At 47.3% G+C, this 15,715-nt stretch overlaps 5 protein-coding genes across 5 annotated transcripts; 2 read left to right on the top strand and 3 right to left on the bottom strand.

Moving 5' to 3' along the window:
* Nucleotides 1-249: 249 nt before the first annotated feature.
* I303_107254 (uncharacterized protein) lies at nt 250-4,473 on the top strand (the record flags this gene model as incomplete). The annotated part of the gene is made up of 14 exons (XM_065969532.1): nt 250-419; nt 510-1,386; nt 1,456-2,084; nt 2,144-2,234; nt 2,309-2,483; nt 2,555-2,878; nt 2,939-3,012; nt 3,067-3,167; nt 3,229-3,317; nt 3,379-3,542; nt 3,605-3,679; nt 3,752-3,878; nt 3,951-4,008; nt 4,074-4,473. 14 exons carry the CDS (start codon nt 250-252, stop codon nt 4,471-4,473), a joined length of 3,354 nt encoding a protein of 1,117 aa, XP_065825604.1.
* A 243-nt stretch (nt 4,474-4,716) lies between these two features.
* I303_107253 (uncharacterized protein) lies at nt 4,717-6,236 on the bottom strand (the record flags this gene model as incomplete). Its single annotated transcript, XM_018409935.1, has 6 exons — nt 4,717-4,765; nt 4,875-5,176; nt 5,260-5,391; nt 5,501-5,628; nt 5,734-5,884; nt 6,093-6,236. The coding sequence occupies 6 exons, from the start codon at nt 6,234-6,236 to the stop codon at nt 4,717-4,719; spliced, it is 906 nt and encodes a 301-aa protein (XP_018260938.1).
* Nucleotides 6,237-6,659: 423 nt separating this feature from the next.
* Nucleotides 6,660-8,817, bottom strand: I303_107252 (uncharacterized protein; the record flags this gene model as incomplete). Its single annotated transcript, XM_065969531.1, has 12 exons — nt 6,660-6,947; nt 7,023-7,073; nt 7,151-7,250; nt 7,310-7,372; nt 7,457-7,492; nt 7,575-7,723; nt 7,789-7,861; nt 7,935-8,017; nt 8,113-8,162; nt 8,251-8,359; nt 8,513-8,612; nt 8,714-8,817. The coding sequence occupies 12 exons, from the start codon at nt 8,815-8,817 to the stop codon at nt 6,660-6,662; spliced, it is 1,206 nt and encodes a 401-aa protein (XP_065825603.1).
* Nucleotides 8,818-10,655: 1,838 nt separating this feature from the next.
* On the bottom strand, nt 10,656-12,555 carry I303_107251 (uncharacterized protein; the record flags this gene model as incomplete). Its single annotated transcript, XM_018409933.1, has 6 exons — nt 10,656-11,028; nt 11,101-11,414; nt 11,523-11,675; nt 11,755-11,922; nt 12,002-12,097; nt 12,175-12,555. The coding sequence occupies 6 exons, from the start codon at nt 12,553-12,555 to the stop codon at nt 10,656-10,658; spliced, it is 1,485 nt and encodes a 494-aa protein (XP_018260936.1).
* Nucleotides 12,556-13,184: 629 nt separating this feature from the next.
* Nucleotides 13,185-15,611, top strand: I303_107250 (uncharacterized protein; the record flags this gene model as incomplete). The annotated part of the gene is made up of 3 exons (XM_018409932.1): nt 13,185-13,677; nt 13,760-14,010; nt 14,088-15,611. The coding sequence occupies 3 exons, from the start codon at nt 13,185-13,187 to the stop codon at nt 15,609-15,611; spliced, it is 2,268 nt and encodes a 755-aa protein (XP_018260935.1).
* Between the last annotated feature and the right edge of the window lie 104 nt (nt 15,612-15,715).

Raw genomic sequence — 15,715 nt, 5'->3', positions numbered from 1 at the left:
GGATCACGACAAAGTGGGATAGGATATAGAGATATGGACGTTGGATGTAGCGGTCAAGAATGTGAGATGCAATTATACGGTGAAATCAGCTAGGTGATGACACGCTCTCTCCGGACCAAGTCGCGTGTAAATCACGTATTACCGAGTGGGTTGTTGTTGATTTTACGTCCCTTCACTTGACATTCCTCATATCCACTTGATTTTATACGTAGCTCAAGACAGAATGCTCAATCATCGCTGACGGGATCGATGCTCGCTTACTCCCCTTCCTTCGGACAATCCAAATCCACCTTGACTGATTCGACATCGTCTTTTGCGAATGTGGATTTGGAAGTGGTGGAAAAGATCTTCGAACGGGGAAAACACGCGACTTCTTTCCCTCAGATATATAGACCTTATACAGAGGTATTGCAGGAATGGTACGCTTCTCATCCTCCAATCTCCTGATCGGGTCTGCGTACATGCACCAGATGACTACTCGTGTGCTGACTCTCGTGATGCATGCACAGCGGTATTTCGCCTACGAACGATTCGATTTATTATGGATTCTTACTGAAGATAGGAGTGATCAAAGCTGCTACTTGGGGCGATAAATGGTCGATATGGAAAGCGAGTCGATCTTCACCTTCGACTCCCACCTTCGTTCATGGCCCATCGTCATCAACACCGGAGACGAACACAGAGTACACATTAGAAACGACGCACTCAGGGACGAACCCCTCGTTTTCCAATTCTCAATTGCCATCACTGCGAGCTAGAGTACCGTTCCTTGCTTCAGCTTCATCAGACATAGACGAAGGATTCGCCCCTTCCATTGATGGTCATGGCCATGGTCACGGCGGTGTGCAAGAACAAGCACAGGGCGAGCAAAGCTTTGTTGCTGCCAATCATGTCCGGCCGAGTCCGAGGAAAGAGATGTCTAGGCGGTACGAAAATCATGGGCATCAAGGGGGATCAGGACATAGCAGGAATGGATCAAGGTCACTGGTATGGTATACACCCGAACAATCATTCAAATTAGATTCCTATAGGAGCAACCAGGACCTATTGGACTTCGACCCACCAATGAGAACCTCTACGCCTGTGCTGAGATCGCCGAGATATACCTCAACGCATGCTAGGCTGGATCCGCCCGCATACTCAGTATCAGATGTTAGCCAAGCACTTGAAGGGACTACCGAGGACTTGTCTGCGCTAGGTTTGACCAATCCTAAAGGCAAATGCCAATCACCAGCCATACAACAAGAGCAGACGTGGATGGACAAACTCGACGAGATCTCGGAAAGCGAAAGGCGTTTCATGGAGAAAAAAGGGGATGATTTCTACAAATTAGGACTCTTGGGTAGATGCTGGGATATGTGGTTCAAGACCTCTGAATTTTACCGTGTGAGTACACTTCATTTCTTCGTGTAAAAATCTGCGACCTAGACTGAGGACTGACGCTTGAACGTTCAGGTGACATATAAAAACATACCGATCGCTCGAAACAACTTACTTCTCCGTCAAGTTGTCGAAAAATGGACCCATGCTACTCGACATCAACTCTCGTTACCTGGAACAGCTGATCGACATCGACAATTGCACCTCAAATTGACAGTTCTGCGGAAATGGACAAAAAGGCTGAAAGATAGGCGATTGAGATCTATTGAAGCGACCTGGACGGAGGAAAGAAGGCTGATCGAAGTGAGAGAACTTTTCAACAAGTGGAAAGATGGAGCAGAAAGGAGACGAACCGAAAAATGGAAGATTGAAATGGCCGAAAAAGAACTTGCTCTCAGCCAACGCCGAAATAATGCCTTAATGAAGCGATCTTTGGGATACTGGCGGATTGAGACAAGAGGCAAACTTGCACAGTCCGATGAAAGACAGCGTTTGACTTGGGATCTGTTCGAAGAGTGGTACCACCTTACCATGCAGCAGCGGAATCTCAAATCAGTCTACAACGACATGCTTCGACGAAAATTGCAGAATGTATTTACTGAATGGCGGAAACAGAGTATGTTGAAGCCAATGGGAGGTCAGATTGCGAGAAGACAGGAGGTCCAATTGGTGAGGAAAGTATGGGATGATTGGCGGACGTCAAGGTACGCTATCTGCTCTCAGCTTGATCCGCATCAAGAAATCAAGCTAATGACGAACTCAGCTGGCAAGCCAAGCAGTCTGCGACGTTTGGTAGAAGGCGGATCCTGTTAACGGTCATGGATAGATGGAAGGTGGCCAGAAGGAAGCACAAGGTAAGGCGACGCAATACTAGTCGCTGCACGTGCCGAATACAGACGAGGCATCGCTGAATCGGGTCACCCTGTAGACGATGGAACGGAAAGCGATTCTTGTCGACCAGACTCGATTACTCGACACGAGCCTGCGGAAGTGGAAATTGCGATCTTGGTGTCAGCTACTGATACAAGCGAAAGACAAGAGGTTACAAGAGTGGATGTGGGCTAGGTGGAAGGCTCGACAACGCGATATTGTCCGTTTAGAAAGTGAGTAACGAGCTCTCCCTTTCTCGCTCGCCCTCAGGAGCGTACCATTGATGCTCAATTCGATTCATCAGGTATGGCAAACCAACAGATGCTTCGAAGAGAAGACCTCAAGGTACAGAAAGTCTTCTCACGCTGGCGCTCAATCGCGGCTTCGCACCAGACTGATCATCTACGAGCAGTGTTGATACACGAGAAGAATGCCCAATCTAGAGTACTGTCGAAGTGGCGGACTTCCACAGGTATCATCCAGACCAATCGAGGCTTAGCCGATAAAGCGCATGCCTTCTTCCTCCTAAGAAGCGCTTTCAAAGTCTGGCGAAGCGAAGATGCTGGGCGGAAAGCCGAGAAATGGATCGAGAGGAGAAGTCAGACTCAAATCAAGCAAACATTTGACAGTGGGTCATTTATGTCTTGTGAACGTGTGTGAAGCGATTGACGCGTGCTTGTATATGCAGAATGGAAAATCCTCACTCTCAAGTATGGAGACCTGCATCGACGCGAAGTAGTCATAAGAGATCATGCACAACAAGTAAGCCTTCGATTTTAGTAAAACACTATTGTTTGCTCATCATCTCAATCTCAGACAATCCTGACGAAAGCTCTTGGGAGATGGACTCAACGAGTCATCGAAATCAAAGATCGGGAATTACGCATATCTCGAGCAAGAGATGACCAAGTTATCAGGTATGTCATATCTAGTTGTTGCCGTGCGTAGCTCGTACATAGACTGGAATCGTTTCCTCAGTGAATTGTTCTCTCGTTGGCGAGGTCGATTAGCTGTTCTTCGTCAGAACCAGAAGAAAGCGGATGATACTCTTGAAATACGCGAACTCGGTATGTCAATCCACCGTGCTATCTGTGTTTCTTGCTGATCTGAATGTACTGGCCGACTTAGAGAACCTTCGTCGAGTGTTCCGATCCTGGAGAGGAAAAACGAAACGACACAAGCGATTGCGTCTTACCGCCGAGACATCCTTGGTTGAACGCGAAAATAAGCTTGTCAAGAATGTGTTTGTGAGATGGTATGAGAAGAAAAGGGAAGGTGATCTGCAAGAAATCGTAGGTGCTCCTGTCTACCTATCGACGTCATGCTGAGACTTGCTACCTGCGTGACGATACAGGAAAAAGAAGTCGCATTCTTGCATGAGAATGTCATTTTATATGGAGTCATGGATAAGTGGAAAGCTTTTACAGCAGTAAGTCATCTTCGACTACAATGGCTTTTGGTCTGGTTTGTGGTGACTCAAGTGGACTGACGATCAAAGTAGATTCTACCTGGAATATCAGCCGATTCATCGCGCCTGAAGCGAAAAGCTATGAGATCATGGCTTGTAGCGCTTGCTAGAAAACGAAGAGCAGATATACTTCAGAGAGACCGAAACGCAAAACTGCTCGGTGAGTGATCGTCATCGCGCAAAGACGACGTCGAATCGAATAATCTGAACTGATGCATTTCGTGGTATTTAGCGGAAGCTTTCCAACTTTGGCGAGATGCGACTGCTCATAAAGCAGCTATGAACGCTAGGTGAGCTATATCTCTGTGTCTCAACAGATAAATCGACAAGCTGATCTGTCTGACCTCTCTTACAGGAGGATACGAGGTAGAAGTAGACCTTCAACGATGTCCGACCGACGATCTTCCCTTGGCCTCGGATTAGGATCCGGTCTCACCTCTGAAGGTGAACGTATCGTATCTGGTCGAAGAATTACACCTACTTCAAGTACTTTCCCCTTCCCCCATCCTTCAGGTCGAGGCCACGATCACAATCAAGGCCAAGGGCGGATCTCACCTGGACTGATCAGTATAGGACGGAACGATGATGAGACGGTACGATCCGAACCGGTTTATAGTAGGTTACGATTTGAATTGGGACTTGGGAATCACCGGAGGAGAAGCAGGGGTGCAAGCGAAGAATACGAGGCTATCGAGAGACCACGGAGTGGTAGTGAGATGATCAGAGCGCTTAGGGGCAATATGCCCGGGCGTTGAGGTGATGGTGTAATGCTAGCTATGATGCACGTCAAAGTACCTAATCACATGACAGTAATGGTACATAGGTATCTGAGGGATTCTTCTAGCTGTCATGGGTTATATCTATCTACAGAGAATCCTATTCCGGAAATACACGTTACTCGTTAAATCATTGTCATTATCCTTCCCGAGCCGAGCTATAACTAGTGCTCATAGTCATAATCATGTCATGCCGAACAGATGGGTCTAGAAGATCTGGACCTAGACTTGCGGCAGTACATCCTTGGTGACTACATCATAATGACCGGGTCTAAGAAAATCGTACGCGACAAGCATTCAAGTAATATCAGCATCCAATCCCTAGCCAGGCTATGTATTTTCGATGACGAGCGGAGTGCAAGGAAAGGGAAGACACTGACCTATAGAGCAGAGTCAACGGTCTACCTTCTTCACTCGTATCTTTCCCAAACTCCACCCAATTGATCACGTCTGTCTCCGAAGATAAATCGGATCTGTCCAAATAAGCTATACGTATTCCGATGTTGAGCGCTTCTGCCAAAGCCATGATCTGCGCATGATCCGCTTCTTTCCCACAAGGTTCTACTTCCGCTTTACAGAACTCGTCGGTCGATAAAGGCAGGAGGGTGGTGGGCGATAAGAGGAAAGGTGAGAATAGTTCGGAATGCGTTCGGATGTATGCTGAGGTAATCAGACGTAATGCCTGCATATCAAGCTCTTATTTAGCCCCATCCAAGACAGGACAAGAAGGAATTGCGTGATTACAGGCAGGTAATCTGGACTTACCACAACTATACAATTTGATCGCTCGGGATCTTGTAAAGCCTGGACAATACCGTATTCCGTCGAAGTGGAGTCCTCCCCGCCTTCAGCGAAGGAGCGAACCAACGCCAATAATGGATCTAGGAACTCTTCGTACTACCCAAAGAAATGTAGAATCAGCACTCAGCCTCATTTTCGAATGTGAGTCGTTTTCGGTTCAACCTTGCGAGCGACCAATGCACGAGAAAAATAGATTGCAACGTACCAGGTCTTTCTGGAAATTCACTTGTTCCATGGCAGGCAAAGCCCTTTGAATAGCTTCAAACACCATATTGGCTTCCAATTGAGAATCGGAAGAATGCAGCATCCTAACGAGGTATGCTAAAGTGAAGGCTAAAAGTCAAGAGAATACCAGATCCATTGTCAGCAGCACGAACTGATAGCTGAGCACATACCGATGAGATCGAACCGTCAAGCCAAAGCAAAGATAACGCTTACATCGATAGAAACAATCCCCATCTCCTCTAGCTCTCCATACTTGATCCCAGCCATTCTGTGCTAACCAATCAAGCTTCTTCAAGATGGTGCTTGAGCCTTTCTCGTACTCCTGGCGAATGACCGAGAGAGGTACAGGTGTGCTGATCAACGGCTAGAACAAAAGCCATACATTAGCCTACTACTTTTTGTTGTTGGACGCTGGCCCAGAGCTCGAACGATTCTTTAAGTATCCCATGAAGGAAAACCCATGAGCATCAACCGCCCTGCATTGAACCTGGGGAGACAGGCAGGAGAGCTTTACTCTAGGAATAGGCACCAAGTGGTATAGCTACGAGAGCATAGGGGAAACGTGAACTCACCTTATCCAGTTGCTCTTGTTGATGGTCCATACCTTCCATGAGCTTCATGATCTCTTGATCCGTCAATGTCGATAAATCCGTATTCTCGTCTATGACTCTAGGCTGACCATCTACAGGAGTACCGGTATTGGATTGGCCGCTCATCGTGCTCTTTCCTGCTTTGCGCCCTTTGAGACCACTAATTTGCGAGCAGTCGATGCGACTCAGCTAAAAGTGTCTAATCTTATCCTACCGCTGGGTAGATGTCCAGGCCAGGTATGTATGTTAGAAGTGTGAATAGTTGTATACTAATTGTGTCGACCATTACAGTGCACCTTTCAGCAACAACTCAAACCCTTGTTGTTGCTTTGTCGCTTATTTCGGGTCATTCTTGGTATGACGTAATGAACTATGGACATTACTCCGCCACACGGTCCATCCAGGCGTCAGAAGATGAAAGCAAGAGCAGTGTCACAGCTGTGTGCGTTCGCATGGTGTATATACATAGCGCGTATGTATAAAGAACAAAGTCTGCTCAACCAACCCCGTATCAATATCATTTCCTTCTTTAGTGACGAAGATGTTCGGTCACTTCTTCGGCCCGGAAAGTTTAACATCATCCGTCAAACCGGTTCTACTGCCATTATCAAGGTAATCCATCTTATGTCCCGAATCTTGATCTTCAGCGTCCCTACTCCTTTGCTCATTACCTACACTATCAAGAGTGGGGATATCTTCCAATTCAATCGAGTCGTCATCGAGATCAAGGGGATCTCTGACGGGTTTTCGGCGTGGCGAGAATGTATTTTCCCCTTGGGTCATGTATCGCGGTTTTGGCTGATTTCTTGGGGATAAGGGAGAAGCCCCTTCTGATTGCTATACATCCGAGAATATTCATTCAGCAATCTTACAGATCACTCTACAATCAAAGGCGGTCACTTTGAAACTTACCTGCACGTAGGTTTCGGTTAGAACGTGGATGATAGGTGGTTTGGACGGTGTCTGATCGTTATTCTCCATCAGCGTGGGGGTCCCAAGGACAGCTTAAATAAGGACTGCTGCTTGTTGAAGCTACTCACTCTGCCAGATGACGAGCTGTTATTGATAGCTCGTCTGAGCGAGTATCGACTGTTCAGAGAAGCCAGTAATCCGCACGTGTAGAATTTAGATTGGACCCAACTGGGGTCAAAGTCAGTCCGCATTCTTGCCAGTTCGTACCTAATTATGTAGGGACTTACAGCGGGTAGACATCAAGGCACGTATCGGGAAATCCAAAAACAAACACGAAGAAAACGATCAATCTAGTGGTCGCGGATCATAAGAGGTCACCAACGACCTCATACCGGTCCGTTACAGATACAAGCCAGTAAGGAAACGATGCTCACAAGACGGTCGGCGGCAATTGAGTCTCTACCATGATCCTAAAAGGCGATTGTTAAAGATCGTTCAGCATTATTCGACCGGCTCGGTAAAATCATTCTCAACAGATGCGAAGAGGCTCACGCGAGTAGCCTCGTTATCGCTCGATCAGTCTCTTTCCAACCCGTTCTCGATTTCAGCAGTCCCCACATGATAGAAGCAGTGATGACTACGTCCGCACCCAGCGCACCACCGAGCCAACAGTACGTAAGTGCAATCTTAGACTTCAGGACCTGTGTGAGATCAGTCCATCGGAGTCAGCCGGAGCTTCAGTCACGATGGAGATGGACTCGCTCACAGATTCCGATTGGGTTTCGTGGTATATTTCTTGAGTGATGGGGAAACCAATCGCTCCGGCTACTGATACGAGGCTACATTATAATTATGATCAGTATCGAAAGGGGTCATGTCGAAGGTGGCAGGAGCTGTTTCGGTATCACTCACATCATCGAACCAATGAGACCAAGTAGGATATACGATACCTTCGATCGACCGGTCAACAAGAATGCTCGATGAGTGAAGAAGATCTGTTTGACCGCAAGATATCAGTTGATGATAATATCCGAAGATGAGGCGCTTCAGTAGCCTGGAAGTTGGTCTGTTTGGCTGTTGGGGAACGCACCTGAGTGAATGTTGAAGGTATAATATCGAATATACACATGTATGTCAAGTCTATCACGAATGACCCAAGGCGTTGATTCAGCAACAATTTCTGTACTCATTACCGTGGTAGCGATGAGAGGGGGACTGGACGACTCACCCGGCATAGCAGCAAAAGGCGTGTATTGTCCGAACTCATAGACGAACAACTTGAACATCAGGACCATAATGAATATTGTCGCCCCAAAACTCCCTGCAGTCGTGACGCACTAAAGTGGAGTACGTTGATCCGATTCACCACCGTCGGCCATCAGCAAACATTTGTCGCAATCGGTGTCTTCGGGGACGCCAGTATCGAGTTGTAAAGAGTCCAGCGAAGGGGGATCAAGAGAGGAAGGGGGACTGGGGGGAACACCACGTACGACTATGGTTTTATTGAATTTCCGATCATCTCTCGAGAACGTCCAATATTCGATCAATTGAATGATCATCACTCCACAAAGTAACATATCTGTTGCCGTACTATAAACGAACGTCAACATCAGTCTGCAGTCGTTCGAATACTGCATCTTGGAGTCGCCACGAAAACGATTGCGTATTTGAGCGAAGAATGCAGTACTTACGCTAAGAAGAAAGTGCCCAAGTTGATATTCTGATGAGCGGTGATAGACTCCTTGGCAGCTTGTTCAAAGGCGATAGCCTCTTCCGACATGTTGTAAGAAGACATCCTGCCTCGATCCGCCGACCCCTCTCGTGCAAGCAACTCTTTGAGGATTTGTACGAAAGGTTTTTTGAGGAAGTATACGAAGAGGATCAGATTACACCTGGATCCGTGACACCGAAAAGAATGGCAGCTGTGATTATAGTCAAGTGATTATGTACGGATTAAACAAGTCAGACGAAATAGGGGGATAGACTCTGCCGGGACCCCAGTGCTTAAGCAGTTGTCTTTCTTGCCCAGGTGGGCATGAAAAGTTTAGTCAGTTACCATGTCTCTGGACTTCCAACTCCTTATCGTTAGTTGTGTGTATTGGGGTATTTCCCTTAGTCCGAGTTCTCGTTTGCGATTCAGCAGCTCGTCAACTCATCAGCTCATCAGATCCTCATAATCGTGAGAGAAAAACATCACACAGATCTCCTGTCATCAGCCCATCAACCTTTCCAGCGGATCGACCGCAGAAGAAGTCTCGCAGAGCTCAAAGGCAGTTGATCGTTGATAAATTAATTGCCTCAGGTCTGAATGCTCGAACGGGCAGTGATGGTGATCTAAAGCTTAATTGTCCCTTTAGCTTCAGCTATCGGTCAAGCTATGGTCAGTCAAGGCACCTCATCGTCAAGCTGACGTTATTCGATTGATATGACTGATGATGAGCTCGTGATGTTTTTCTTGTCCTGGGAATCCCACCAAAGCATCAGGTCGACATGATACTTGCACCCCAAATGACCAGGTTGAGTTGGAGTCCTCATCATTTGATCCGTATTTCTTCGTTTCCGTGCCCATTTCCATGTCCATTCCCGTTTGTTCGAGAATCTCGGAAGAGGTACCATTTGATGGTTGCCAAGGTGATTTATTATGAGTCCTTTCATCAACTCTTCATCAGGCGGGGACGATCTGCCAGACCGAGGCTTGGTATATGAGATGAGGCGTGATAAAGATCAACCCCTGAATAGAAACAGAATGCAAGTGATCCGTGCGTCATCATTTGCATTTTCGGTTTCGGGAATAATACCGAATACCTCTGATTTCCACCTTTATGGTACCCTTCCCCAAATTTCAGAGTCCGTTGCGGCGCACGAGCCGCTTCTTGAATAGGTCTTCCGTAAGCCACCATCAATCGCTTATCCCTCATAGAAAGTTCTTGGATCTCTTGTAATTCTTGGAACTCTACAGATAAGCAAGTCCCTAGATACGATGCACGATCCGCTGGTACGCTTGATTGGCAGGTGAAGGGTATTTCAGGATCTTTCCCGGCCAACCCAAAACATGAACATGAACAACACTTGCAAGTCAAGGCGTGTCTCGGTCTTGCGACGCGCGCGGGCAATACTTTTGTAGCAGTTGGGTTGGCGGGACGGTTGTGCTACGCGACCCATTTAACATGGGCATAAATTGCCATTACATACTGGAGTACAAACATGTTGCATTGACGCTCGGATCGCCATACCATGCACTGACCAGGCGTATCATCCAACACTGATATTCCATGAGTGAATCACTCCAGTCTGCGTCTGACTTCTTCTGAACTGTGCGAATAATTGGACATGTTGTTTATCCGTCAGGAAAGGCATATGCAATCAACATTAACGTTCGATGCACATCAATACGAGCATCGTATTCTGATGAAAACAAGATCTATCGATACAGCCATTAAACGTACGAGTTCTAGATTCCACATTCAGGAGAGGGAAGCAGAAGCGCAAGATATGTAAAATGTTCCCCCCGACTCTTGAGACTACCTAGCTATTTATGAAATGTCCTGAAACCTCTTGGCGAATTTGCCATTACAGATCTCATACTGCGTCCGAGCCCTATATCCTGTATTCACTACTTGAACTTGCACTGAGCTACTTCTCACAGACACTCTCCCAATCACCCCATCGCTCCGCCCTTTCATCGACCCATTTATCGAACGTCTCCCACTTACAGCCCTGTTCCAGTCCATCTTCACATCCACTCATCTTCTCTGCCCGTCCATTCACCACGGCTCTGACATAATCCCCATCATCGCCATGTTTCTTGCCCTTACAGTGGTATCGTTCTAATGCGACATGCCCCAGGAAAGAGACTAGATGGCTGGTCCTCCATGCTCTGTCGTCTACTCTATGATCTAAAGGTGGTGCCTCAGAGGAAGGATGCGCGTGAGAAGAAGAGTTGAACAAATTCAAGAATACAGCCACGAATGCTGGCGATTCTCTATGTGTGAAGGATGGGTGTAAACTATCGAGCCAAACGAGATCTCTCAATTATCCATCTTACAGCGAGCTCAAATGGAATGGTAAGTGTACTTACAGCTGAGTATGAGTGGCATTTGGCGGCAATTTAGGTTCAGGAAGTTTAGGACCTTTCTTGAATGTACCCAGAGTTCCGTCGTCCGAGGGTTTATGATCTTTGTCTCCGTCCGATCCGTCCGTATCTTTGCCTGATAAGAGGTGTTTGGCAGTCTTGACCCACGGCATGCCGAGGTATGGCGATAGGTGAGAACCATATCCCATCATATAGTGGAATCGCACGTCAAAGTAATACTCCACATCTAGCCATTCTTCATCGGTAAAAGCTTGACAGAAATGCGATGAACCGACAGCAATGGATTCGTAACCACAAAGCTGCGACCGGGTATAAGAGGTCAGTCAATCGTTTTCAGCTCTGATACAGGCAATGATATAGAAACAAGCTTCTAATGTCGAGGGGATGCCCTAAGCTCACGAACTCACCATTTGCATAGCCAGGATATCTTGATCAACCAATTCTTCCGCAAATTCAGGGACAATCGCTTTCAACCTATCGATGACTTTAGGTGCATAGACAGCCAACCACTTATTGGCGGGTTCAAGCGAAGGCTTCTTGTCGAAGGTATCGCAAGCTTTCTGTTTAAATCCAATTTGAAGCACCGTCAGTCAGACTGCAGGCTCCGTCCACGTTCCTGCAGATGTATGTTCAACTTACATGCGGTGTCAACGACCTGTCCCAGTCTTTCGCCTTGTTCGGCACCTGAATTAGTTGTACAACCTCTCCATCACCTTCACCATCGTGTCCTGACTGATGGGATGGGAATCCACCCTTAATGTACGATTTGGCAGTATCGATGTCTCTTGTTGAACTAGCTGTCCATACCTGGGTAAGAATCGAAGATGTCAGTCCGATTTCACATTCGACACCTTAATGGAATGGTTCTCCTGTATAGAGAACTCACCTTGTAAGGGGTCCGCTTCTTATCTTTCTTCGTTGTCGTCTTCTTCTTGGGAGGGAACAAAGAATTATATTGATCTCTTATGTATTTGCCCAAGAACTAAATTTAGCCCAAAAATCAATTAGCGGATGACCAACAGCGAATACCCAAAGAGCATTATGTGTGCGGTGACCTACTTTAGCGTCCCTCTTCCCTTGGGGCGACACGACTTCGAGCGTATCATCCCCTATAGGCGATCGCCAATCATTCAAGAACTTCCATTCTCCGCTCTGCGGTATTTTCGATTTATCCATATTGACTATTTTCTCTATGAACGGCTTCATCGTTTCCTCGTACTCGTCGTCGTTGCCCATGATACTCGAATGTCGTATCAACAGCGATACCCTGTCCAGCTCGCATTGATCCGGTAGTGGCGTAGGTTTCTCGGTGGGAATGTAGAACGGGGAGATTGCGGATAGGTGTTTGAGGGGGTTGATCCGTTGATTGGTCGAGAAGGGCTGTTGTGATGGTAAAGCTACGATGAGCGGTAAAAGGGGAAGGAGAGCTAAGGCAAGCATCTTGGCTCGATTATCTACGTCTCGCGACCAATCAATCTGCTATCAAGTATGAGTAAGAAACAGGAAACAGTATAGATGCATCAGAACATGTGGATGAGGACTGCACCATTAGACCAGACAAAGAGGAAGGATCGATGAGTCCGGACCAAAAAGTCGGTTCTGTTGTCAAAAATCAGGATCATACGTCATCATCGATCTGCGGAAAACATCCCCTCGCCAAGACAAACGCCGTAATTAGAAATACTCAAAAGAACATCGATCATACCATAACTCAAGTCTATACTGCGCCATCCAGATGAGCTGACCGCGAGGGACGAATTGTACCGCGGCTGCACGTATTTACAAAGTACATGCATGCATGTCAGGGCACACAAAGGTCGCAGTCTTGGATATGTGATACTCGCTGAGAGATATTTATTCGAGCGTCCACTTTGGAATTGAGTAGCAAGGGATCAACAAACATCACACCCCTGAACACCGAACGCGACCCGACTGATTTTACTTTGACCCATCCCACACGAACCAAATAATGCGCACAAGTACTTTTTACAAGCCAGACCAGTCTCAACATCGAACTCACTTGTCGTGTAAACTGCTTTCGAGGGTCATCTGATTGTATTGGTCAAGAGATGCAGAGCCAACCACCTCAAACACCCTGGGTGGGCTTACCGCGCTTTCAAGATGAATCACTCTTGATCGACGGTCTACCCATATTCGACGTCTCCTTAGGCGACGATCTGGCAGATGCTACATTTGGGCTTGAAGATGTAGATAGCACTCCTACGAAATCAATCCCGGCATCAGCATCATCGTCAGCAGCGTCGGCACAGTCGCAATCGCAAACAGCCCAGAAGACCAACGCGGACGTAGTGGATATCTCGCTAGATTTAGGGGACTATCTACCCGAAGAAGAGGTGACTCACCAATATACGAGTATAAACATCCAAGATGTCGAACAGACTCGGAGACTTTCAGAAATGAGCGACTGTTTCGAAGAAAGCCGCCGACGGCCTGAAAGTCAAAGTCAAGCTCGGGGTCAAATTCAGTCGAAACCGAGGGAGATATCGCATAAGAGGGAAGGGAGTCATTCGCGTATACCCGTAGCTGGTCCTTCCAAGAAAGGTAAGCCGATTGCCTCGCCCTACACCTTGTCCAATTAATCGAACCAGTACCCGAGCTGAAAGTAGACTCGATCCATCCTTAGCCAAACCACCGATCGAGAAAAAGGACGATGATCTATATAAGCGAAGACTGAGCGATTCTCTGAGACGATCATCTTCTGCGAATCTGTATCAACTTGCTTCATCGCAATCGCATATCTCTATACTCGCGCGATCATCCGCAAAAGCACCTAAATCGACTCAAGTAGAAGTATCTGTGAAAACGGCTAGCTCGAGGTCGAAGTCCGGGTTGCAGAATCAACCCAGTCAGTCTACAGTCAACAGTGGGACTAAGGTGCGTTAAAGCTGTCATTCTTCACTCACTGTAACCCATAGTAGGAGTCAATGATAGCTGACATCATGCTAGTGTAGGCACATGACCACATCGATATCGCCGATGGCGAAGTTGAGACACCCCATATCCCCGATAGAGTAAACACTTCCGCCCTGACACGATATCTTTCGAAATCAGCAATTCCCACCCCGTCTTCATCGTCCCCGAAAGATACATCCATCAGTTCAAATAACCTACCAGCTTACCAGGAACCTGAGCAAAGAAAACTCTCTCCCTCAACCTCCGCTTCGACAATCGACGAAAGCACAAGTATCCTTCCTCCAGTCGCCAATCACTCGTTCACATCCGTGCGCCATGGGTCGCCCTTCGAATTGTCCTCCTCGGTCTCGGAAGCTTCTTCGTCGCACACTCATCTCTCAGATAGCTCCAAAAACAGCAGAATCAGCGTAGCCCAATCAACAAGCTCAAGGAGATCTTCGATGTCCGAGAAAGTAGTGGGCTTCTTCTCCAACCTTCTCACTCGCTCCGCATCATCCAGCTCGCTCAGACATGAGGCTATGTTCAATGATGATGCTGAAGAAGAGGACAAGGGAGAGGGCGAGGGAGAGGATGGGAATGAGGAAGATCCGCAGGAGGATACAGCTCGTTTTGACGAGTATGAAGCGATATATCGAGGTAACAAAATCGACGGACTCGGGATAGAATCATCTCAGACAACGCATGATCAGTCACAATCTCATTTCCAAGAGCAGCCGGAGCCAGAAACAGCTTCTCATACAGCCGAATCTCAAACGAATGCGACAATGACGGGGGTACATATACCAGGATTCAAGAGCTTGACTAAACCTATCCCTTTCTCACGCCCATTACACGTCCGACAAGAACGTCCCCCTTCTAAGGCCACCTCGCAATTCACCGCGGCAGATGCTGGAACAACCAGTAGTAAACCTAGATTCAGAGCGCCACTTCAACCCTCCGGAGCAAACAATACAGGCAAACATCCATCAGCATCTACCTCATCCACTAAACTGATGATTTCTAAGCCAACAAACATCTCGTCCAGCACAACTCTCAACAAGTCACACAGACCTATAGTCAGGACTTCCGCTTTCGCCTCTGCGGCAATTGCCAAGCTCCCTCCTCCTGGAAAAGGGCATCTAACGTCGACGTCGAGTCAGCCGGTATCCATCAAGTCAAGTGAAAGGGTCGGGAATTTGAACGATAGGCGAAATGTCTTTGAGCGATTAGCAGATACACAGTCCGTCTCCTCGAGATTATCGAAAACTAGTGGGAGAGCAGGTGGATCGCAGAGAAGTAATAATGCGAAACAAGCCTCGGTTCCCGCAAATTCGCGCAATTCGAGCTCCGCCACCACTTTGACTGTACCGATACGAGGTCATACACCTGGAAAAGCAAGTACGATCCGATCTCACCAACGGGCCAGGTTCGATGCGATTGTCCAAGAGAAACAACGCGCCAAGCAACATGAGGAGGACGAGGTCAGACGTAAACAGGCACAAGAAGAGGAAGAGGAGTATCAAAGACGGAGGAAAGAGACGGTGATCTGGGCTAAACCTGTTCCGGACATGTATAGGAGTTGAGGCTGAGATCGAGATCATCGAATGCCCGAACGTCTGAGTCGTATTTGAGATTAGTACGACTATATCCTGATGAAGGGAGGCGAAGGGGCATGGACCAAAAATGG

Source organism: Kwoniella dejecticola, chromosome 9 (genome assembly GCF_000512565.2).
Source record: "Kwoniella dejecticola CBS 10117 chromosome 9, complete sequence".
Classification (NCBI taxonomy): Eukaryota; Fungi; Basidiomycota; class Tremellomycetes; order Tremellales; family Cryptococcaceae; genus Kwoniella; species Kwoniella dejecticola.
This window is presented reverse-complemented; position numbering and strand designations above follow the sequence as displayed.